The following is a 23,962-nucleotide window of genomic DNA, read 5'->3' as shown; positions in this document are numbered from 1 at the left end:
TGTTAAGCCAGTTTATAGCTATGGTGCAGCTCGCGCCTGTAGGTGAGGGCTGGCAATTCCCTTTTTCTTTTATTGTCTGATGCTGTTGGACTTGTGGATGATAGAAAGGCTCAGACAACATAACTGCGTTTACCACCTGGATCTGCACTGTCAGCAGACACACTCTCCAGCTGTGTGTACTTGATGTACGTGTGTGTGCGTGCATGCGTGTCTTTGTGCATGTTTGACCTGGGGATGTTTTAGGGGTGGCTGTGTTGTGTGTGGACGATGGATTTGTAGTGACATCAGGATTTTTACCTAGCGGTGCAGCGAGTTCTCCGGGTTAGCACAGCGAGCAGCAGACACATGCAGGCAGAGCCAAAGAGAGAGGGGGAGGATGGATAGAGCGTGACACCCTGGGGTTGAATCAAGCTTTAGGGATGCGTTGGGGACACACATGTAGTAAAAGGGAAAAGCTTAATTTGAAAGATGCGAATGTCAAGTGTGTTATGAGCACTCTGAATTCATAGAATACAGTTAACTAGTGATCGAGTGTTAAGACGCTGAGGATTGGAGGATGAGAAGGCCAAAAGCTTCCCAATCCTCATTTCCTCTCTCCTTCCGAACACACACGCACACATGTGCACACACACTCACACACACAGTATTGAGTTTCCAGAATGCTTGTTAAATAGGAGGCTTAATTTGGAGCCTCTGGTTTTTCTCCACAGGTCACATGGAGTGAATTTATCCACAAAGGCCAAACTGTGGATTTCATTAATGAAACACACACACACACACACACACACACACACACACACACACACACACACACACACACACACACACACACACACACACACACACACACACACACACACACACACACACACACACACACACACACACACACACACACACACACACACACACACACACACACACACACCCCTGGCTGGATCAAGGAGGCCTAATCAAGCCTAAACCTCCCGAGGTTGCAATTAGGATTGGAGAGCCACAGTCCTGGCTCTGGCTACAAAACAAACCCATCCATTAAGTCACAAGAATACACAGATTTCCTCTGACAAATCGTCATACTACTGTGGTCCATCCATTCGCATTCATCCACTGTTGTGTGCTAACTGAGCCACTTCATATTTACTGTACAGTAGAACTACCTAAATAAAAAAGTACAGGGGATAGACTCACATACACCTTCAACTCTTCATAGCTTTTTTTCATCTAATATAGCAAAAACTATTTCACCCTAAAAACTTCTGTTTAGCACAGCTAGTTATGTTGTTAATATGTGTGTTTGCCTCGCCAAGTTTGAGATAGGTATGGATGGGCAAATTGAACTTTAATTAAAACAACATTTACAAGCTTAGAAATAGATCAGTTTGTCTACAACCATGCTAGTATTTTTCCCTGGTTCAAACTTACTATCGGGTTGGGTTTTCACCAGCTTAAGTACATTCACATAATATAATATTGACTCGGAAAAGTTGTTGTTCATTAAAATTTGTATTGCATTGCAATTTACATAAAATTTGAATGCATTAAATGTATGTAACACATTTTATTTTAACTGTGAGTTAAGTATGATTCACATACAAGCAGGTGTAGGAGTGCAAATTGCTATGGCAACTTTTTGAATGTTTAGAAAATCTTTAACAAATCAAGTCATTTTCAACTAGTAAGTAGGTTTGGCCTAAATTAGTTAATAAGTATTAAGATAATTTCAAAGAATGGCATATTGACAACTCCATCATAAGGTTTTTAAAGGGAATAATTGAAATAAAAGTGCAACAACTGGGGAGAGAAATAAATAGCTAACGATTTGCTATGGTTACCTGGTTACCATGCAAAAAACAGCTTTTTGCAGCCATCCCAACACGGCCGGGAGAACATTCTCAATAACATATTTATATGGATTGTAGGTGGATTGGTAACATCAGCCTGATATCCTCTGAGTGAGTTATATTGATACCCATATTTGATGAGATCGGTCCAAACTCTTATGAGAACCTCTGCGTTGCCTTCCCTCTCCTCCATCCTTGTACAGTTCTCTTTGGTGCTTCACCTCCCTTGTATGCACTCGTTTCCTTACCTTTCATCTTTCCTTTCTTTCATCTATGTCCTTTCCATTCCTCCCTGCTGGCTCTTGACAATATCACACAATATCTTCCATTTCTTTTGATACTGTTACTTTGAATAGCATAACAAGCTGCAGTCAGCATCCTGATGACCTTAGCCTTGGTATCACTCCACAGGAGACTGATATAGTCATCTCTCTTTTAAATACTCAGGAAGAAAAGGATCCATATCTACTGTACCTAATTCATAGTCATGCACATGCTAGTTTGTGTGAGGGAAAGCACATGTCCATCCCTTGAACAAAGACTGAAAAACATTCACAAACATGTAACAGCTTGTGGGGATTACCAATTTGGCCTATACTTGGTGCAGCAGTCTTTTTTTTACATTTGATGATAAAATTAGATAGAGTGGGAAATACAAGCTGCTGTTTTGACTGATCAGGGTAAATCCCTGCAGTTACTTGTTGACGTGCATATGTGTTACCATGGCTACCAACAGTATAACTATACAGTGTATTGCTTCTGCAGATTGCAATCAGCAGATGAATTTAAAAGTAGTTTTTAGCTTTTGAAGTAATACGAAAATCATTTTTTTTTTTTTTTTAAAAACACTGCGGTTGGTTTGTTTCCTATCAGACCCTAAATGCAGAGCAACCTGAGTCTGCTTATCAAGTGGTCTGGGTCTGATTGTTTGGTCCGCCGAAGAATTTGATTGACAGTTTTTACGCAGCCCAAAATTAACCACACTAAATAGGCAAATATGTTTTTTTTGTTACAAAAATTAGAACAAACACACAAAAAAGATACAAAGCAACCTACACCATTTTACAAAGTGACTGACCCTTCTGCCAGGAGGGTCAAGGTAGAAAAGAAAGACACACATAGGAGGAAGATTGCGAGAAAGTCAGTCTGCAGGATATTTGAACAGAATAAAGATACAACATAATAGCAGAGTTCATGGGTTATACAGTAATATCTCATAAAGAAATGTCAGAAACCGCTTTCAATCTTCAGGAAATAGTTTTGTGAATTCCACTTGCTAAAACGGATCTATTCCATCTTAGCAATAGAAAACATTTAAGTGAGCCACCTCCTGAAACATGGGGACGATCATGACTTCATGTTAATTGCCACAGTAAAAAGATGTAGAGTTTACGGGCATTCAATTTTCCAAGTGGCGCATATTTCAGTGAATGGAAACTCCTTGAATATTAATGCATTTCCACTACAGTTTTTTTCATTGACCGTTGGGAGATCAACCATAGCTCACATGCCTGTGAGATGTCTGTCCAGCTCTAGCTAAGATGCATACAAACACACACGCCCACGTGCACATGCACACAAATCCACACTGGAGATATAGAGGGGAAGCTGATCTGCCACATGGAGCTAGGAGGCCATTCCAATGGGACTAATTAAAGGGATAGAACAGACCGCAGAACTCATCGGAGACCACCATTCTCTCTCCAACTCTATCTCTTTCTCCCTTCGCTCTTCCTTTCCCTCTTGCTCCAATGTGTTCGGTAACTGAGGCTACATCATCCAGGGTTATAGAATCCAATGATGCTTTCTGGCCAATATTTATAACGGCAGATATGATCATCCACCTGATGTCTACAGTATCTGAAGACATTTTCTTAACATATATGCATGGCAAAATCATGCAAACAGATTCAGTGTAAACAAGCAGTAAGCATATAATCAGATTTCAAAACACAAAAACAGACAAACAGAACTTTTGTCCCAACCCAGGCTGTTTGTGTCCTCTGTGAACCTAAAAGTCTGTTGACTATTTTTGTCACGTCAGTCATCAGTCGTCAGTCGTTAGTCAGTCAAGTTAAGGTCAACCATGAACGTTTCCTAACCCTAAAAAAGTGAAAAAATATAAAAATATATATGTATTTAGCGAGTTGACACAGTGCCCCAGACACTTCCTAAACTGATGCTAGAGGGGTACCTGGACAATGCCGAGTGAGATTGTGTTGCACAGCATTCTCCTCCACCTTCTCTCTCTCTCGTTGTCTCTCTATTTTCCTGCTACTTTCTGAATCCATTTCTACATCACCCACCCACTCATTTCTGCGGCAGACAGACCAAACAACCAGCCAAAATAAAGTGACACTGCATCATCACAAACACTGCTGTGTGTCTAAATAAGCTGAAGAGGAAGCATGCAGGGTCTCTGTTTTGTCTCCAAATAATTTACTACTAGCAGAACAGAGGTGTAAACAAGAGGAAGGGGGGACGAGGGGGAAGGAGAAGATGATATAGGAATGAGGGTAAATGGAAGAAAAGACAAAAAAGGACAATATATATGTGTTTGATTCTCTCCGTGTATGTGTGATGCCCTCTAACCAGAGAAAGCCTTGGCTCAGCCTGTCTGGCTTTTCAGCTTCTCACAGCTCTAGAAATGCATGGCTGCATAGTCAGATGACTCACACACCCAGCTCAGAAAGCAAGCCAGGGCTTAACACACACCACACACACACACACACACACACACACACACACACACACACACACACACACACACACACACACACACACACACACACACACACACACACACACATACAGACACACACTTCCTCACGGCAAAGGCGCTCAGACACACATGCACGCAGATATATGTCCAAATACATGTGCACAAGAAAGCACATCAGCAGATACTGTGACCCAACCAGGCACGTGTATAATCTCATCTTCACTGAGGTAATCTGCACAGACTCTCACACAAACCTGGAAAGTTTGGTTTGTTTTACTCATATCATCACATAGTTGCTCAAAAGTATTTTACATTCTTTTTTTATGATCGGCCACACCTTTGCTGCCTTACTAGAAGAGTAAATCAACCACTATAAAGTATTTAGAGAGAGACTTGAAGCTGGGGTTGGAAATCTTGAGAATCTAGCAAAGTTTTAGATTATCCAACCTAAAACCCAGCCCAGTTCATCCAGCTCTGAATTTAACTCAAGTTGGCAAGACTGACATCCCGTCCCTTCAGGCCTCCATCCAAAGCCACTCCCCCTAAATTATGATAATGAACGTAAACAACGAACATGGATATTGTTAGTACTCAAAGGCAACAAAGGAAGGCCGACCAACCATTTCATTTGGGCCGATTGAAAACTTTGGACGGGTTGATTACAGTTCTGCGAAAGCCAGAAATACTGGAATTTTTCCCTTCTTTTTTTGGTCAGGGCATTTGATTTATTTATTGCTGCCAACAGACTTTAAATGTAGATATCAAAGATGTTTTTCAAGAAATTTGATTTCGCTTTGCAAGCATGAACGTAAATATGTTGCAAAATGCAAGAGCTTGTAGACTCGACTTGAGAAGTTGTAGAAAACAATGTGGGAACTTGTAGAGCAAATATCTGAATTTCTATGTTTAAATTTTTTAAATATTCATACATGTGAGCTGAATTTGAAACTAGAGACGAAGATCTCCTTTGCTCTGCTGTGCATTATCTGCTATCCTCTGTCTGCAGTGTTAGATCCGCTATGACACACAGCCAGGGAAAGTTTCTTCCAAAAGCATTGTTTTGGTAGGTTAGTACTGTGATTAAGGAGTAAATAAATGCTAAACATGCCACTAAAACTTAATATTCCCGAAGAACGCTTGGTCAGAGCAAAGGGTCATCTTGAGAACAGGAATCGTTTGGACATTTCAGCTAACCTTACAAAGGTTTTAATGACAGGTCAAAGAAGATTATTTGATGATATTTTACCTCTGGCTTTAGCTCACAAAAAGTGTTGTAAAAGTGAAGGCGAGAAAGCAGTGACCGATTTGAGAGGTTTTAATCACCGTGTTGTGGTTGGACTGGAAAATAGACTCAGCTTTCATTTGATTTATTTAAATATCTACACATTTGTAATTTTTTCTGTAACTTTACAGTCAGAACACGCATGTTTTAATATTTTAGATTTTCGAAAATATTTATCATACAAGTTTGCATTTTTTCTATGAGGTCTGGTGTTTTGTTTTTTTCAGCTCACGTGTGTGAATACTTCATACAGTTGAAAATGTAAACATGCTCTCAAATCAAGTCTACACACTTTTGCAACATATTGTTGACTAATAATAAAACACAATTAATGGTTGGATTTGTTTTTGTTACATTTTTGTAATAAATTTTAATTTCATTAGAAGGTTTGTGAGATTTTGTGTGCATCAGACAGACATTTGTCAGACCTGAGGAGGCTGTAAAAGCTTTGCACTGCTTTGGTGTGGAATACAGTACTCTTAAGTGCCTTTATTTGCAACCATTTAAATAAACAAAAACATACACATAGTTCATCACTGGAGAGCAAAAATGTAGACTGCATCAACAGAACTTGGCCAATCTCTTTCTTTGACGTTGTTCTCCCGATTTTAAACCTATACATACTGATAATCTCCAACTTCTGTCCATTATCCCTTTGTTTCTCTCTCCTCACATCTCTCTCTCTCTCTCTCTCTCTCTGAGTCACTACCCTTCTGTTTGAATTTGATTGCAGTAAACATTCAATTTCAATGGGTAAATATTTGTTTTCTCTACTGTAGGGAGTCTGTGAGAGCTGGTTGTGTCTGTATGTTTTACAGTTATCTTTGAAAGTTGTCCAATTTTTTTAAAGCAATTGTGATTTAACAAAGCTGTATTATCTAAATGCCCAGATGCCCAACAATGACAATATCGTTAACATAATGTTTACATGTTAACTATCTTAGTTCTTTGTATTACCATTGTTAAAATTTTCTAATTAGCATTAACACAAAGTTCAGCCAAAGGCTGATCGGAATATTAATAGTTTTGCAGGTAATTTGTCATAAACAAAAGAGATGGTTAAAATTGCAATTTTTACCTGATGATAGCGCTATATTAGAAGTCAGGGGAGGCTTAAATTATTAGAATTCATTGTTTGGAAATCATGAATGTCTGTTCAAAATGTTGTCCTCATCCATGAAGTAGATGTTGGCATATTTCCCTGGATAATTAAAAACTTTAACCTGCTGGTAGTGCTAGAATAGTCAACAGATCACAGAAGAATTGTTACTGCTAACATGGCTAAAAAGGCAGTAATGCAGAATATATCTGCAGTTACATACCACCAACGGTTGAACAAAGTCATGTAATTCACAGTATGATTCGTTGTTTATGTGTTTTCTAATGGAGCATGTTTGTTTTCGTTTCTCTCTGGCAGAATGCGGGAACGGGGTCCTTGCATTTGTGGAGTAGGTGTGTGGAGCCTACTGCTGTCTCTCTGTCTGGCCTCCCTCACACAGGCACACAGGAGCCACATAGGTAGGTAGATGCATGCCCGATCATGTGTGTTTGTTTGTGTGTGTGTGTGTGTGTGTGTGTGTGTACAGTACATATTCCTGTCCCTTGGTCAGCGTCTGTGTGCAGAATACACAGCATTGGATCTATCGTGGTTTGCCACCGCAGGCATCCTCTGCAGCCAATTTATTTTCAAGTGTTGTAAAGTTTGAGTGAATATGCCGTGTGCCACCCGAAGTAATGCAGAGGTTGGATTCACAACGAAATACGAGACCACAGAGGCTGGTTGCCAGGAAGAACTATATTAAAAAAAAAATGTAATAAAAGGAAGGGGAATCCGAGTAATCGAACAAGAAAGGTCTTCTCAGTTCAGGGGCTTTCAGGTCTTTGCAGTCCCCATCAGAAAGGGGTGTCTTTCCAGAATGCCCGTAGATAACATTACACATAGTGACCAATGAGCCTTATGGATTAGAAATCCCTGGCTGCGTGATACCCTTCCCATGTGAGCCAAGTGGCTGAGTCACTAGCATGATTGAGCCCAGAGGCCCCTTACTACTTTCCAGTTCGTTTCTCATGTGAAGGTTGGGTATCTTAGCCTCTCTGCTTTACAATGATCACCTGTGTGTGCAATTAAAAATTACCTTCCTCTGGATAAAAAAAGCTTCAATAGAGAGCACGACATACCTGCTACCTGTATATGAGAGCTTATATAAGAGCTTCTCATGTGTCGAGGTCGGGATGTTCTTACATACAATTGTGGGATGGAAATATGAATATGAACTCCTCTGTGTGTCTTTGTGAAGCTTTTAATGTTTAGAATTTGTTGAAAATGTGTCAGACAGGTGAAACTCCATGTTGATCTTATTGGCTGTTTTGTAATGAATTTCATAACAATGAGATCATTTTGTCGCTGTATATGTTGATTATGGTTATTAGGTTCACCTACCTACATCAAATTTCAGCAACAAACCTAGAATAAATAGTAACTTGCACTCAGTGGACACTTAGGTACACATGAATAGAGTCTAATTCAATTAAATGAGACTGCTGTGTAGTAAAGTCATCTTCAATGATGCTTATTATGTCCAGGTTGTTTGACATGATATTCAGCCCCCCCAAAATGTATGATAATAGGGAAGACAAAACATTGTAGTTCATTGTAGTTGTAAATAAAGAGAAGGAGTATTAATTAAAACTGTTGTGGGACACTGGTGATTACTTTATACTAAAATATGTTTCTAATATTTTGTCCAACCATATCATGTCAATGGGGGTGGATACAATCAATCTCTCTGTCTATTGATGAATGAACACTAAAGCAAACATGTGGTTTATACTGTAGGCCCCAAATGGCACCTGAGTACATGCAGATCTTTTGTACACTAATGGTTGCAAGACAAGTTTTAGAGATTGATGTCTAAGTTACAGACATGGTCAATAAGCCACCAAATTTTATTTCAACACTACTCCAGACTCGTGGAACAAAAAGAAGACAAAACGAGGGATGTGACTAACATGCTAAAAACCATATCTGACTGAAATAAGCATTAGACAAATACAAAACGCCAAGAAGTGATGATAGTGGATCTTGTCTTAGGTTTTACTAAAGATATTTATACTGCAGCCAGTTTATTGTGTGTCTCAACATCTGCCTTTTACGGATGTTCCATTAGCGGATGAATGAAAAGGAAAAATGATTCATGAGTCTGAGTCTCTTTTCCTTTTCGATTCTTTAAAAAGAATGCAGCATCTCAGACAGTCCTTTGGCCTTCTGTGTGGGCATTTCTCATAGTTTTATCACTTTTAAGAGATGTGAAGAGGTTTTTTTTGTGTGAATTTGTGTGAAGGCAGTATTTTTGTGCCCTTGCTGTAATGCGAGTACCTATAACCACTGCTTTGTGTGTTGTTTCTGTTTGTGTGTAAGACTGACCCTGCTGAGCATTATATTCTCAGAAAGATTTTTCCTCAAGTCAAGGGCAAACATTTTCATGAATAGAAGGATGATGAAAAGAAAAAGAGAGGATGGATATGCTCCCTTATTGTGGTGCATTACCAGGCTTTCAGTGAAGTGCTGAGGTCTGCAAAAAGCCACAAAAACACTGAAACCACCATGAGAGTCACAATATGAGAATAAGGTTTAGCAGTTTTGGCTTTGTGTCGTTGAAGATTCAGTCATGGGTATTTCATCAAACTATCCTCTGATAAAGTGGCAGTAATGGTGGTGTCGGTATATTAGTCTGACACGGCTGTATATATATGTGTGTGTGTGTGTATTTATGTGTGTGTATGTGTGTGCGTGTGATTGGGCATGTGCACCGCTTGTGTGCTCCCGTTAATGGGTGATTGATTGTAGAGTAAGTTGTAATCAGGGAGTTAAAGCGTTATCCAGTTGCTGGATGTCTGAGTGGGGAAAAACAGAAGAGTAGTCAGATAATTACTAAATACAACCCCTTAGGTCACTGCAAGGTTGACACTCTCACACAAACGGTGCAAGCGTACACTGTCTCTTTCTCCTACACACTAATACACACACACACACACATATATGCAGGCCTGTAAAGCAAAAAGCTGAGGAAGTGATTAGTTGCTGCGTTAACATCCCCCTCTCCTATTTTCCCTCATATAACTTACTCTATTTTGTTACCTTTAATATACCAAAAACAGAGTATGTGTTTTTGCAGGGTTTTTAACTGTCTATATGTTCATGTGTGCATCCTCATTTCCTTGTAAAATAACCTGATGAAGGTCTACGTACCGAAACGTCGTGACTAAAATACATTTATACGCAAGTGAAGAAGACAGTGTGCGGGAGTTTTTTGTTCTATATTGTCTACCTAAGGTATTCTCCTACGCACCTGTCGTCCTACTGGAGTGCAAAAGCTTTGCTCTTTTTAACTGTCTATATGTTGAAAATCAAAATCTAACAACATGCACAAAAATGTAATTTAATTTAATCAAAAAGTGATGTAGGTGATAGCTGGCTACATTAGCCGTCCTGAGTCACGACAGTCCCTTAAGCTGTGACATGAATAGTTTAACTCTTTGCACACCTGCCTCAGATTACCAAACTGTCTTGACTCATGGTGTCTAGTCGATAGAAATACACTGGAAAAAAAGGCAGAGATCTGAGCTTGGTTTGTGTTTGTTGACCAGTTGTTATCCCTGGTAACAGAGATGAAGCCATCGGAACAGAGGTCTGTTTTGGCTAAAATTAGCCTAAACGCCGTCTTCAGATATCAGCCAGGTGTCATGTAAAGCAACATAAACAGAAAGGGCAAATTAATAAGTGTGTGAGGACTTTTAGTCTCTGACTGTGTTGAAACCTGTCTTGAAGGTGGTTAAAGTCTTTCTTATAAAATATATAACATTTTAGTTTCCCTGTCCTAAATCGTTAATTGCCCCAAAGCTTATGATTTTTTACATTTTTTCTTTTTTGGCCTTATTGCCCAGCCCTTATGTTTATATTTGTGTTCTTTCCACCACCATTAAGAGGCATGTGCTGACAAGACAGCTGTGGCAACCTCAGGGGGAAGGTCGAGCGGGCTGAGAAGTGGAAAAAGAAGTCTCAGCATGTGTGTGTGTATGCATGTATGTGTGTGTGTGTGTGTGCTTTCCTAGCTTCTGCTCAGCTTTTATTCTCCAGACTTCCTATCTCTGAGGCCAGAACAGAAAAAGATGCCTCTCTTTTGCCATCAGTGCCTCTCCTTCTGTTAATCCATCCATCCTCCTGTCATTTTTTCTTATTCACACGCTTTATCATACACATAACTACAGAACTGTAGAGAAATTACAGGTTTTATACCCAGACCACAGAGCTCTAGCACACTGAGTGGACTACAGATCCTCAGCAATGAAGATAGGCCTTGGTTAAACGTCTCAGTGGCTTTGCCAATAGTCTTGGAGAAACAGCTCGGCTTGGATTTTGAAGTAAAGCGGAACGCAATTATGCTGATCACTTCACCACACACTGTCAAGTCATTGATTCTCACACTATAGGCTGCAATCTCCATACATCGCCACTGATTAGAGGCTGCTGAGAATTTAACTTACCCTGAAAGACATTCTCACTGCCAAGAAGGGGAAATAGAGATGTAAGGACAAAAATGTATAGGTATGCCAAGATGCATGTGCTAAACAACTCTCACACACGCTCAGATGGACAAGTGCATTCAGTCAGGCATGCACACAGGCCTGCAGTAAATGCACATGGAAAAGACACACACAGACCCATGCAAACATGCTTACATGTATGCACACTCAAAGAGGCTCTCTAATGCGATGAGTGGAGACAGGCTGTCTGCCCTCCTTAAAGGCTGCTGCACAGTAAAGCTGCACTCCATGCTCTGTCTACAACACAGCTCCATATGTGCTTGTGAAAAATTCAAGCTGAAAATGACAAATGTGTTATTTTTAATTCTGACAAACATCCCAGCATTTCCTACCACTTTTAATGCACTGCTAGAGAGAAGGAGAGAGTGTATTTATGTTCATACATGTGAAAGAAAAAGAGTGGCCAAATTATAGAAATCAACTGATTATTAGAAGTGTGACAGATAATCAAGATGGCAAATAATTGTCATTGTCATGTAAAAACTTTGGCAAATAATAAAACAACGCAAACTAAGGTTTCCAGATTATCAATGTTCTTGTCCGGTGATTGGGATGTGATAAAGAGGCACAGCAATCTGGATATGTTATTTTGTGGTACTGAGAAGCAGAGGTTACCCCTCTCACTGCTGACATTTGAAATGTTCTGCTTAATGGCATTCAGATTTTGGAACGCTAAAAAATGCTAAGACTCGATGCATGTGGGTACTTATGACAAATGTGTCAAGTAAACTCTGTGAAGCTTTTCATAAGAGAGTTTATAAATAAAGTATGTCATAGATTCTTGTTTTAAAGAAAAACTAAAATTCAGCTTTACTAAAATTGAGTATTTGTTGGTGTGTGACAATATAAAGATAAGCTATCACTATTCACACACTAAAGCAGTTCATAAAAACCGATAGAACAGAAATTGCCTTCATTGAATGTCGTAAACCTCAATACAATATGACGAGCATTACAGAAGATAAGAATTACAGCTAGGATGTTAAAGTGCCAGTAAAATTGCAGTTAGAGCCTGTGAGTAGAGTAAAATATGGAGAAGGGTTTGATTTGATCACTCAGAAGTAAGAACCACATTTGTCAAGATACTTCCTGCTTTAAAGACTGTTCACCTCCATCCACTTCTCCCTCACTGAGTTTCTAGAATAGGTGACGGGGACAGTGGGAAAATTACACACAAAGACATGTTTTAACCAACTGAAGAGATTTTTGATACATTTTATGGAATTACAAAATAATTTTTTAAACACATATTTAACATAAACCGAGAGATAGTAGAAATTACACAGGGAGATAAATAACACAGGGAGAGAACCCTAACCTAACTGTGTATTTAAAAAATAGTGCTTATACCAAAGTGCTGGGCTGAGAAATCTTATACTCAAGACATTAATTGTGCAGTTTGAAAAACATTTCACCATATAAAAAAAGATACAGGCGACATTAACTACATTTCATGTTACATTTGTCCAATTGCCATTTTAACACCCCAGGTAAATATATATAACATATATATCTATATATCAGTCACAAATTTGTGTATTTGGTACTTTTACTTGTGTAGTATTAGGATTGCGGGACTGCTATAAAGATAAAGAGATAAAGAGGTTTTTATTGTCATTGTAGTGATACAACGAGATTCCGTTTGGTAGCCCTCAGCCAGCCAGCTATATATATGTTATATATATTGGTATATTGGTACTTTTACCAAAGTAAAATATCTGAATGCTTCCTACACCAATGCTACTGTGGTTAGAAGAAGCACTGTTATACACTTACAAGTACATCTTCAAAGTAATTCACAACTACACAATGGATACACCGCGGTGTGAGAAAAAATGTATCTGAGTTTTTCCTTATTTGAATTGAGGGTCAAGGACAGAGGGTGTCGTATGCTGTACAGATTGTAAGGCCCCTTGAGGCAAATTTGTAAGTTGTGATATTGGGCCATATAAATAAAATTGATCTGACTTGAAGAATATTGAAGGTAGTCTGAACACCTTTTGTAGTCCAAACAGGTCATGGCAAATCTAAAAAATACCATTATGCTCATATCAAAACTGTGCTCATCATCAAAATACAATTACATAACATTACATTTTGTCACACAGGTTTCCTCTGAAGAGTCATGATGTTTGTCCCATTGTTTTACAGAAACCAAGGTTGTGTTAATTATTATCTGCCCATTTGTTCATAATTATGGGTGATATACAGCCCCTGGCTCGCTCCCTCCCTCTGCTTTCTCCTTCGCTCCACTTCAATTGGTGTTGACAAATTCCAAGGAACTAAATTTGCATTAACTCACCTTCTCCAATCAGTCTGTCCTTGGAAAAGCATGTGTTGTTTTAACCATGGTTTGTTCAGTTATTAAGGTGCCAGGAGTGTATTTGATAACTGACTCCAAGCACTTTGGCCTTTTGTAGTCGATCACAAGATAATCCTCTGTGTTTATTCTTAGTCAGACACGTTTCCATCACATATTCAAGGGATGAAGAGGTGAGAAATATATTCTAATTTCTGTCAAGCAGATGGCCTGTTTGCAAAAATATTGAACAAGAGGATCACAAAGCAGCCAAAATGGCTACTCTACCAGAGGGAATGGTGTTTATAGCCGTTATTTTCCACCAATTGCAGAAAATGAATATCTATGAAAGTAGATGCCAGACAGCGAGATGCACTCAGCTAGGAGTCAGAATGATTCATGGCGTTTGCCCGAAGAATCAGGTCAACAGATAAACAAAAGCAGAATGCGAGGGTGTGATTGGTTTACTAACGACCAGCCATGTGCTGTGAATATATCTAACTACGTCTATGTGTCATCTACGTTTGGCATGCATGTTTGTGTTTCACTGAATTGGGGCTTTGGTTATAGATGATACATAGGTTTGTTTGATCAAAGGGTTGAAGTGTTTCATTGATCTCCTATACATCAAAGATCAAGGATCTAAGAATAATAATTATAATATCAAGTAATGGAAATGGGACATTTCTTAATGGTTAGGAATCCATTGTCACATTACATATTTTTCCATTGCTTCCATAAAAGACAATGATCAACCGCATCAGAAGTTTAGCTGGTATAATGCTACTTATATTCACCATCTTAGTTTGTCATCTTAGTATGCTCATATTTGCTAATTAGCACCAACCACAAAGTAAACGTTTGAGGCTGATGGGAATGTCAATTTTGCAGGTATTTAGCCATGAACAAATGAAAATTTTGAGTTGATGATGACACTAGAAGAAAAGTCAGGGGATCAACACAGTTACAATTCAATTCATCCCAAGAGGGAAAGGAATGTGTGAACCAAAATGTAGAATGGACATCCATTCAAAGGTTGTCGAGATATTTCACTGTAAAAAACCTCAAATGTCAATGTCATTCTTGTATTAGAGGAAAAGTCATGGTAGCACCAAAGTTTGTAGGAATCATTCATGTTTTCCATGAATGTCATTTTATGGCAATCCATCACATATCTCACGCATGAAAAGTGCAAACTTCGACTTTCTGGTGGTGTTAAATGAAAAATCAAGGGATCAGGGGAAAATGCAGAACAAGGGATTCGTGCTATACCATCACAAAATGCCAAACACTCAAGGGTTAAAAATAAAGCATTTACGGTAAGTGTCTGGGTGCTATGGCCACCGTCTGATTATGTGTTTGCACTGATTTTAGTAAATGGAGAGTTTCCTCTGGCTGCACAGTGAGATTACCTCATTGGGGCCCTCTCAGTGCATTCATTAGTGCTAATCGTTACCTGTTAGCTCACCAGCCAATCCCACATAGACCCGGCCTGGTACATCTGGCTGTTTTCTTAAGTAAAACTTAAGCCGGTATTGACTCTATGCCTTTAGTTAAGCTTCTACGTGGAACTACGATGGTTACAACAGTAGTGTGGATTAACATTTGGGCTGAGAAACTATGGGAGACATTTAAAACAGTAATGACTAATTAGCCTTGATTGCAGTTTTAATAAGTCATAAAGTAATTCACTTTCCATTAAATCCATATACCTTTAAGTCTTTGAGTTTCCAAGTCTGTCTATCCGTCCTCGGTCCGCTAACGCGCCATTCCTATCTTTTGCCCTCTGTTTCATATTCCCTCTTTCCTCCTCTTCCCAACTTTTACTATTTCACAGCTATTAAACCAGGAAATTTCAATCAGGTAGCACAGCGTGAATTTCTGCAGGGGCAGAAGAGAAAGAGTGAACTCTTATTTAATGCAGCCTTTCTTTCTTTTCTCCTCTCCACCTCCATCTCAACTCTTTTTTCTTCTGCTGCTGAACTCAACCTTGGCTCTTTATAGTTTATGATTCAATTTCCAATTTGTCCTCCAGAGGAATTTGCCTGGTGGGTGGTGCAGCAGTTTTGTTCTTATGTGTTTGTACAATGCTCGCCTTTGGTATTCATAGTAACACAGTCTTACGGATACACTCATTTGAATTTTCAATTCTCTGTCTGCAATTCTTTTGGCTTTATTTTACATGAAAGTCACATTGAGATAGGTATCGCTCTCTCAAGTAAGCTCTTGGCAAGAAAGGGGAGATGCTCTGAAATATGTATAACCAATACATACCATTTCCCTTTTATTAGAGTCAAGGATGACCAGAGGACCTTACTTTGGGACTTGAAGGTTGTTAGTTCATCTCAACCCTCAGACAGAAAGCTACAGTGTTGAGCTCAAACTACAAAGGATTACAATTTCCTAGCTGCAGGATGTAAATAACAGAGGGGTTAAACCCCCAGAAAAGAAAATACAAATGAAAATCATAATAATATTTTTTTTTAGATTGTTCTTTTGGAGTGTTTATTAGAAAGTGTGACAGTGTCAAGAAATGTATCACAGTGTTAAATGCTTTTGTGCTGTTGTGACTTGAAAACATTTTGCTTTGTTGTAAATTGACTGCATTATTGTTTTCTACAGTAGGCCGGCTTACTGTGGTCTTGCCTGTGTAAAGTGGTAAGAGGTCTTTTGGTTCATATTCACAATCTTAGACAGCCTTATATGGAAGTGATCAGTATTTTCCAAGTAAACTGAAAATTGCTACATATTTGGCTCAATGGGCATAACAATCTGTTCAGGACAGGAGAGAGAGTATATTGCATTATAGAGCTCACTTATATTGCGCCCATTTATGTTCAGATGCAATCCCACAGGCAATATTATATTAAAACCAATAAGAATTGTAAAAAATTGTAGAGGTGTATATTTCATTGAGTGAGTTATTGTTTATTATTTGTATTGTAAAATGCATCGAAAAACATGGCTCCCTCAACGTTATTGTATAATTTGCAAACAGTTCTAAGTTCTAAGCACATCAAAGCCTTTTGCTCTGCTTCCTTGGGGCCATTTGACCCCATTTTCCTCCTATTTCATTCCCCATGTACACAGATCCAGATTCACAGTCTCAGGAGATTCTGCAAATGGCCAGATGTTTGGCAAGGAAACAAATGTCTGGATGTTACCTTTTTGAACCATTTAAGATATTTTAGACAGGCTTTCAGGAGAAGCAGGAATCCATCCAAAGCTTTTGTTTTCTCGGCCAATGTATATTTGTACACAAGAATAATTTGGACGGATTAGTGCCATTACATTGTGTATCATAACCCAGCAACAACATTCTTCTTTAGGGATCCAAAGTGTTGCCTGTCTTCTGCTGGCTGGATCTAAAGCAGAATAGCCTGTTTCCAGGGTTTTCCCAGTAGAGCTGGCACACTTGGCGCTATGCAAATAATGCATGGAACATATTATCCCGTATAGAAGCTTCATATATACAGCATGTCGGCAGGGATTTTTTTGCCATAAATGTTCATACCTACAAAAGATCCATTAGAAGCAGACTTTAACTGGTGTTTCCATTAGGTTCATGCAGAGATAATAGACCATCACTTTCTCATTTTCTAGCTTTTCTATTTTACAAAAATGGGTAAAGTAGAAAAGCTAGAAAATACAATAAAATAAAAAAAAATCTGAGCACACACAGTTCAATGAAAAATTGGCACCAGTAGTGATTGCTTGAATAAAAATATGATTGGGGCAACATTTTGCTATTTGATTAGGCATCGTGAACAATCCCAGAGTGTGGTCTCTAATGTAGCAGTGTTTTAGTGGATTAACAGGGCCTCTATTGTGGTGTATTTACTGCTTATGTTAAAATAGCATACAGTATGCATATGATTGTGCTTCTGTGTGCATGCACTGTGGAGAGCAGCTTTAGTATTCTTCACAGCAGCTCCAGAGCCATGCACTGATGGATGGGGTGCTCTTTACTTTACTGATGTACTGTGATCAATGCTGATGCAAGGGAAGCGAGTGTGGGACAGAGAGAGGTAGGGAAAGATAGAGAGAGAGAGGTAATGTGCTGCCTCTGCAAATCTCTCTTTCACCATCTCCCTCTCTTTGCCAGTCTTTTTGCATTAATCCTCTCCTCTCTCAGTGAGTTTCCCGCTCAGTTGATCCTGCCAGTATCTGCATATGCTGCATTCTCACCAGCATCATCGCCTTAACTGATATGACACAGTGTTTCCTTGCGTAGCATATGCTGCACAGGGCAACTTTCAGCAGATTACTAGATTAAAGATTAAGCACAGGAAGTTAAGTGTGTGAGAAAGTGTGTGTTTATGTACATCCAGCACAGGTCTTTAAAGATGACACAAACATGTTTGTCTAACTGTCCGGCCTAGCCTCTCATGTTGCCTAAATGTGGTTAAGAGGCTTTTATTTTTAGTCTTTTGCTGTTGTGAGTTAAATAAAACAGCAGTAATGCAGCTTCACTAATCCTCTCACACAACTAATCCTTGCAGAACACCACTGTAAATACTCTGTGGGCTGCATTAAAGTACAAATCACTCAATCCCTCACTGAGCGTTTTATGCCTATTTTGGTTCAGATTAATAGAAATTCTTCTATTTTTCATCTACGAGAGAGATGTTCCGGAAATAACTGGGATTCCTCTTGGACTTTTAACATTTTCTGTGTTGCTTGTGTTTGTGTATTTTTGTAATAAAGTGTGCTTTAGCCAGCACATACAGTACTCACTGTGACAATGAATACTTGAGATAGACGGTCATGGAAATTAATTTGACATGACCTGTACAGCTACCTCTTTACAAAATATCACAATACTTTAGATAACATTCCTTTGAGGAATGTGTGGGCTGTTTTAACTGCGCGTTGTATCATAAAAGAGGATGGTCATGATTAACGTCCGCACTCCTCTCAAAGCAGAGGAAGAGCAGCTCTGCTCTTCAGATCCTCACTTGATTTTACCAATACCCACCACTCACATTTTATTTAGCTCAATTTATGTTTCACTGTAATAAACCTTAATTAAGTCCTTTATCTTCTCTTCTGCTTGTTGTACCTTGCTCTCTAACAACAAGTGTGCTTCATTGTTATTCTACTAGACAAACAAATATGTCCTGAAAAACTAAGTCGGCTCAAGTTGGGTTGTGTGCCAACTGTGTACAAAAATGTAATTATGAGGACATGTGAAGTGCAAGGTAACGTAATTAATCAGGGAACGCATTCTTTATAATTAAGGAAAAGCTTAATCTTTGATATTACAATAAACAAATAGCTTTGTGTAATGTTAAATTACTAAAAAAATCTAATTCCTTGGATCTCCTTAAGCAAAGTTTGCTAATTGTACCTTACAGAAAGATAAGACAAATATTGTTGTTAAGAAAACAGAAGAAACTGTGAAATGTGTATCAAATAAGTGCTTTTGTATTTATTCATTTTTTGGTCTGAAAATGAAACTCCGCCACTGAGTTCTTTAATATCTCTCCTCTGTGGCTCTGCAGTGAATTATACAAGCTGCCTGAAGCAAATACAGGATATTTGCTGTGCTTCTACAGCTTTGGTGTGATTTCCTTAAGCAAAAAACAAAACGTTTCCATCCATTGTGTGAGCCTGAGAGAACCACAGGGATATGAACAAACAGAAAGTAATTTAGCCAATGTCCTGCCTATTGTAAAGGCTGTGCACGCCCACACAGGTGTTTTCAGTTAGTCTGCTGATTAGACCTCTGCTCCTGTTGATGTTGGGTTGAGCTACACTTGAATTATAGAGTTGCCTCATCTTAGAGTGTAGCAAAATAGTCAGGGGATGTCAGTCAACCAATATGTATGCCCACACAGTCCTGAGGAGAAGTCTTATCAGAAACTGGTAAGTGAAAAGGTTTGTGTGTAAAATGGGCATACTGGGCAATTTAAAGCCCCTGCACATCTACAGGAGTTGGAGGTGTTTTCAATTACCCTGGCTAATTAGACCTCTAATTAGAGGTGTGTATGAAACCCAGGACCAAAATAGTCATACATTCTGCCATTGTGATCCTTATGGATGTAATAGTGAAATCATATCATTCCCTTTTTTTGCTGGGAACCCACTGGAGCGACCTCAAGGAAACCTGGGGGTCCACAGACCGCACTTTGAAAACCACTGAGCTAGCACAAACAAAACACCAGTACCCTTGAACTGGCACAACTAAACGGAATGCAGCCATTTTAATTTGATCACCTGTGCTTTTTCTGCTATGACCGATCAAAATGCCTGCTGTGAAAAAGGTCTATGGGTGCAACAAAAACAACTGGAGAATGAGTGAGTTGTCAATCAAGTGCAATTTGTACGCGCCAGAACATTCCTAAAAAGAGTTCTAATCAGGGAACATAAGTGAAAACTGAGTGGTGGATCGTGAGTGTGAGGAGGTTTACGGCCAATGGAAAGAAGATTGAAAATGGTGCTGCTTAATGGACGAAACAAGCCAATCACTGAAAGTGTTGACAATATAACCACTAATGAAAAAAACGTTATTAATGGGAGGTCAGATCAGATTTGCTTGACAAAATCTACTTGCATTGTGGCAAAGTTACCGTATAACCCAAACCATGATCTTTTCCTAAATCAAATGCTTTTATTTCAAATAAAAACCTTTTTTTTAATTGGGAACAGCAGGTAGGGACCCATTTTGCCCCGTCTGAGGCAATATAATGGTAGTGATAACAGTTGATAAAAGCCATTAATGGGCTGTTAACATTCAAAAGTGGTTGGAGGGTGGAAAGCCTCATGATTTTGTTTGTAAAAAGTTCAATCAGCTTGAACTGAAAGTGAATGATTTGGGTCAATTCGTGACTGGAAGCAAAACAGTGTCATTAAAATGAATGTGGAAAATAAAAAAAAATGTGTGGGTGCTTTTCAAATCCACTGATGTCAACGTTAACATTCAAAGCATGTGAAGGTGGAGAAAATTAGGGCAAAATATCATGATTTGGATTTCTGTAATTAACAATGACCTCCTAAAAAAAGTCATTAAAAAATCTAGTCTTGTAACCAGGCCAGTTGAATGAAAATATGTTTCGGAATGTCAAAACAATGGGTTTCAGGGGAATAAGGCAAAAATCAAAACCTGAACATGCAATATGCAGAACAGAGATGCCCAACTGAATTTTTCAAAATGACTCCGATGCCCATTTGGTGCTTCTCTAAACTCACTGTTTTCACCCAAACAGAGACTTATCATCCCTCCAACACAAACTCTCCTCTTCTCTATCACCATTTACAGTCAGAGCAGGCTGTGCTTTTTTTTCCTTCTCTCTCTCTTTTCTCATTCCATCTCTTTGCCTTCATCTTCGCTCCGTCTCTCTTTGCATCTTTCCACCTCTGGCTCCACTGCCAGCCAGCCTCAGACACACCAGGGTGTTCCTTTCATTTGGTAGTGAGGGATGGGATGAGAGAGAGAGGCAGGAGAGGAGAGGAGTGGAAGGATGTAATGATCTGTCCTGATGAATGCAGTTAGAGAGAAAGTGCTGACGCAAAGGAAAAGAGGCATTTAGAAGAGTGGGCTTAATGCACCAATCACAGCGCTCATCAGATCACCTGTCAATGTTCAATAGCCAATAAAGCCATTTGAAATATAAACTAAGCATCTTTATCAACAACATTATTAAGGATAAGCATTCAGGTGTTTGTTGCTCATGTCAGGTATTAAACATTAAAGTTCTAAGAACTTATCTTTTGAACAGGATAATACATTGATACCTGTGTATCTACAGTGAAAGCTTACATTAGTTTTACTAATGCTGTCAAATGTGCTCCATCTTTACAAGTCTGAGTAAACATGAGAGACAGAAATTGGCAATCGATTGTTAAGGTGCAGATTCAATGCGCACAACAGTTAATATACACACAATTTTTTCTCCTGTAAGATGCCAGTAAGGGCGGTTTTATTCTTTTTGGTCACATACTAGTAGAATAAGTTATTTCAAAATAAGTTCCAAATATGAGAAAAGAGGAAAAAAAACAAAAACTCATGGCATTGAGTAATCAATGATGAAAATATCAAAAAATGGAAAATGGAAAAATGTTGCAGCAGCAGTATTTGTGCATCCCAGAGATATCAGTTCCATCCTTGAGAAGATTGTCAGCAGCTGTCTAGGAAAGGGATCTGCCATATTTTCCTCTTTTTTTAAGTGCTGAGTCACATCAGAAAGTGGCACGGTGAAGGCCTTTCATGCACCCTCGTTAAACATCAGATGCTGGAGGTTTGGTGACTGCACGTTGGGCGTGAAGAGGCTACCTTTGGTCAAGGCTGGTTTTGTTCACGGAAAACGATTTGCAAATGACAGTGGCATTGTGGGCTCTGAGTTGACAGCTCGCTTTCATTCCCAGGGCAACAAATACCGACACTAGGTCACGCCCCCTGGCGTCTGATACGCACGCACAAGGCACCCTTTAGCGTCTGTATGACGTACAGGGGCTTTCGAGTTTTACAATGTAAAGCAAAACAACAAAGGACTTTTCATCCAGGACGCAGGTGTAAGAGACCGGTGTCCTAAGTTAAGTGAGTGATGTCTGCGACGTGTTATCCGTACTTATGTCACCTTGTTTAGGTGTTACAAGTGTCAGTATGTATTGGCATGAGAACGTGTTGCAGTTAACTGTTGGTGTGCGATGTAACATATGGGACTGTACAGTCTCTCAAAGAGAGTAAACAGCACTGTAGCAAGCGATTAATCTCGATCTGTGAAACGACACCTCTACAACAGAGTGACATAAACAACAACCATGACTCACACACACGCACACATACAGTATGCAGTCAAGCACACAGACACACGGCGACCTGTTAAAGTGAAATACACAGAGCTTGACGTTTACGAGTGTCCGTCCTCATTCATTTGACAGGCAAAGAATTCAGACAGAATGAAATCATCATCAACATGGCTGCGGTGCTATAGATCTCTCCTCCACTCTCTGTTTGCTGACTGACAAAGAGAAAAAACGGAGGAGGGGGGGGTTGTTTGGACTGAACTCAATCATTGTGTTTCTGTGTCTATACTGGTTTGCCAGGATGACACAGAGAAGGAGAGAACAGAGACTGAAAGGCAGAGAAAGAAAGAGAGAGAGACACCAGCTTCAGTCAGAGAAATGAAAAGAGGCATGACTCTGAGCTCCCCCACAACTATGCACATTAGAAACTGTAGGAGGGGATAGAAGATGTAAATACTCCTTTGGCTGGATGGGTTTATGAATTCAGAGAGAGCATGGGGGGGGGAAAAGGAAGACCGAAATACAGATAAAGGAGACCTGGACATCCCCATAGGGCTTGTGAAAAGTCACCTCTAGTCAGCAGTTAACAATTAACACGGCTTAAAACATTAGGTCCTCACGCTGGGCACACACACACACACACACACACACACACACACACACACACACACACACACACACACACACACACACACACACACACACACACACACACACACACACACACACATATGCCGCTACAGGTTAATGGCTGAGTGGTAATGCTGTGTTAATACGTCTGAGCATATTAACAATTTATACCCAATTCACTGCCCTAATATCTCGCCTGAAGCACAGATTAGTATAAATCGTCTGCTGTGGGGTGGTAGCGATGGTGGTGGCGAGGTTACTGCTATGTCATGACACGCCATGTGTCACCGGGCCCGTCCAGTCGCATGAACTAAAATCTTGTATGATGTAGCAGGAGGACTGTGGTGGTGGTGTGGGAGAGATAATTCCCTTGTCAATGCTGCATTAAAACTGCACGGAGATCAGTGACAGAGAACCAGGGGCGTGGTTATAGGAAGGAGACAATCTAGGACAAGCTGGTCTCATGCCAGTGTAGATGACTTGTACTGGGATGGGTGCGTGGTGGTGGATGGAGCGTGTTATAGATGGAGTGGTTCAGCAGGCAGCTTATCACATTCTTAGTGAAACAATTGTCCCGTTGTTAAGGTGAAAGAGTGACAGGAACTATGACAGGGGAGTAAATGCAATTAGAACGATGAGTATTTGAAGCTGACGAGTGATTCTAAATGTGTAGGGTGATTTCTGGCGAGGCATATTCTCTGACAGCGATGATCCCCTCTGTGTGGATGTCCACGGCTTTTATTTGTGTCTTTCAGACCTCAATTCCGATGAGCCAGATACCAGTGTTTCTTTTCTCTGTTTCGCTCCCTATTTATGTCACATTGTGGGCAGGAACC

The 23,962-nt window shown here is 39.5% G+C and overlaps 1 protein-coding gene across 1 annotated transcript in view; it reads left to right on the top strand.

The window, feature by feature from the left end:
• The first annotated feature begins 7,263 nt into the window (after positions 1-7,263).
• The window catches only part of LOC129100218 (chemokine-like protein TAFA-3), a 32,356-nt gene continuing 15,657 nt past the window's right edge, over positions 7,264-23,962 (top strand). Inside the window, exon 1 of the mRNA XM_054609794.1 lies at positions 7,264-7,363. Coding sequence (XP_054465769.1) covers positions 7,264-7,363 — 100 coding nt within the window. The remainder of the gene's footprint in view (positions 7,364-23,962) is intronic.

Source organism: Anoplopoma fimbria, chromosome 12, assembly GCF_027596085.1.
Source record: "Anoplopoma fimbria isolate UVic2021 breed Golden Eagle Sablefish chromosome 12, Afim_UVic_2022, whole genome shotgun sequence".
In the NCBI taxonomy this organism is placed as follows: domain Eukaryota; kingdom Metazoa; phylum Chordata; class Actinopteri; order Perciformes; family Anoplopomatidae; genus Anoplopoma; species Anoplopoma fimbria.
This window is presented reverse-complemented; position numbering and strand designations above follow the sequence as displayed.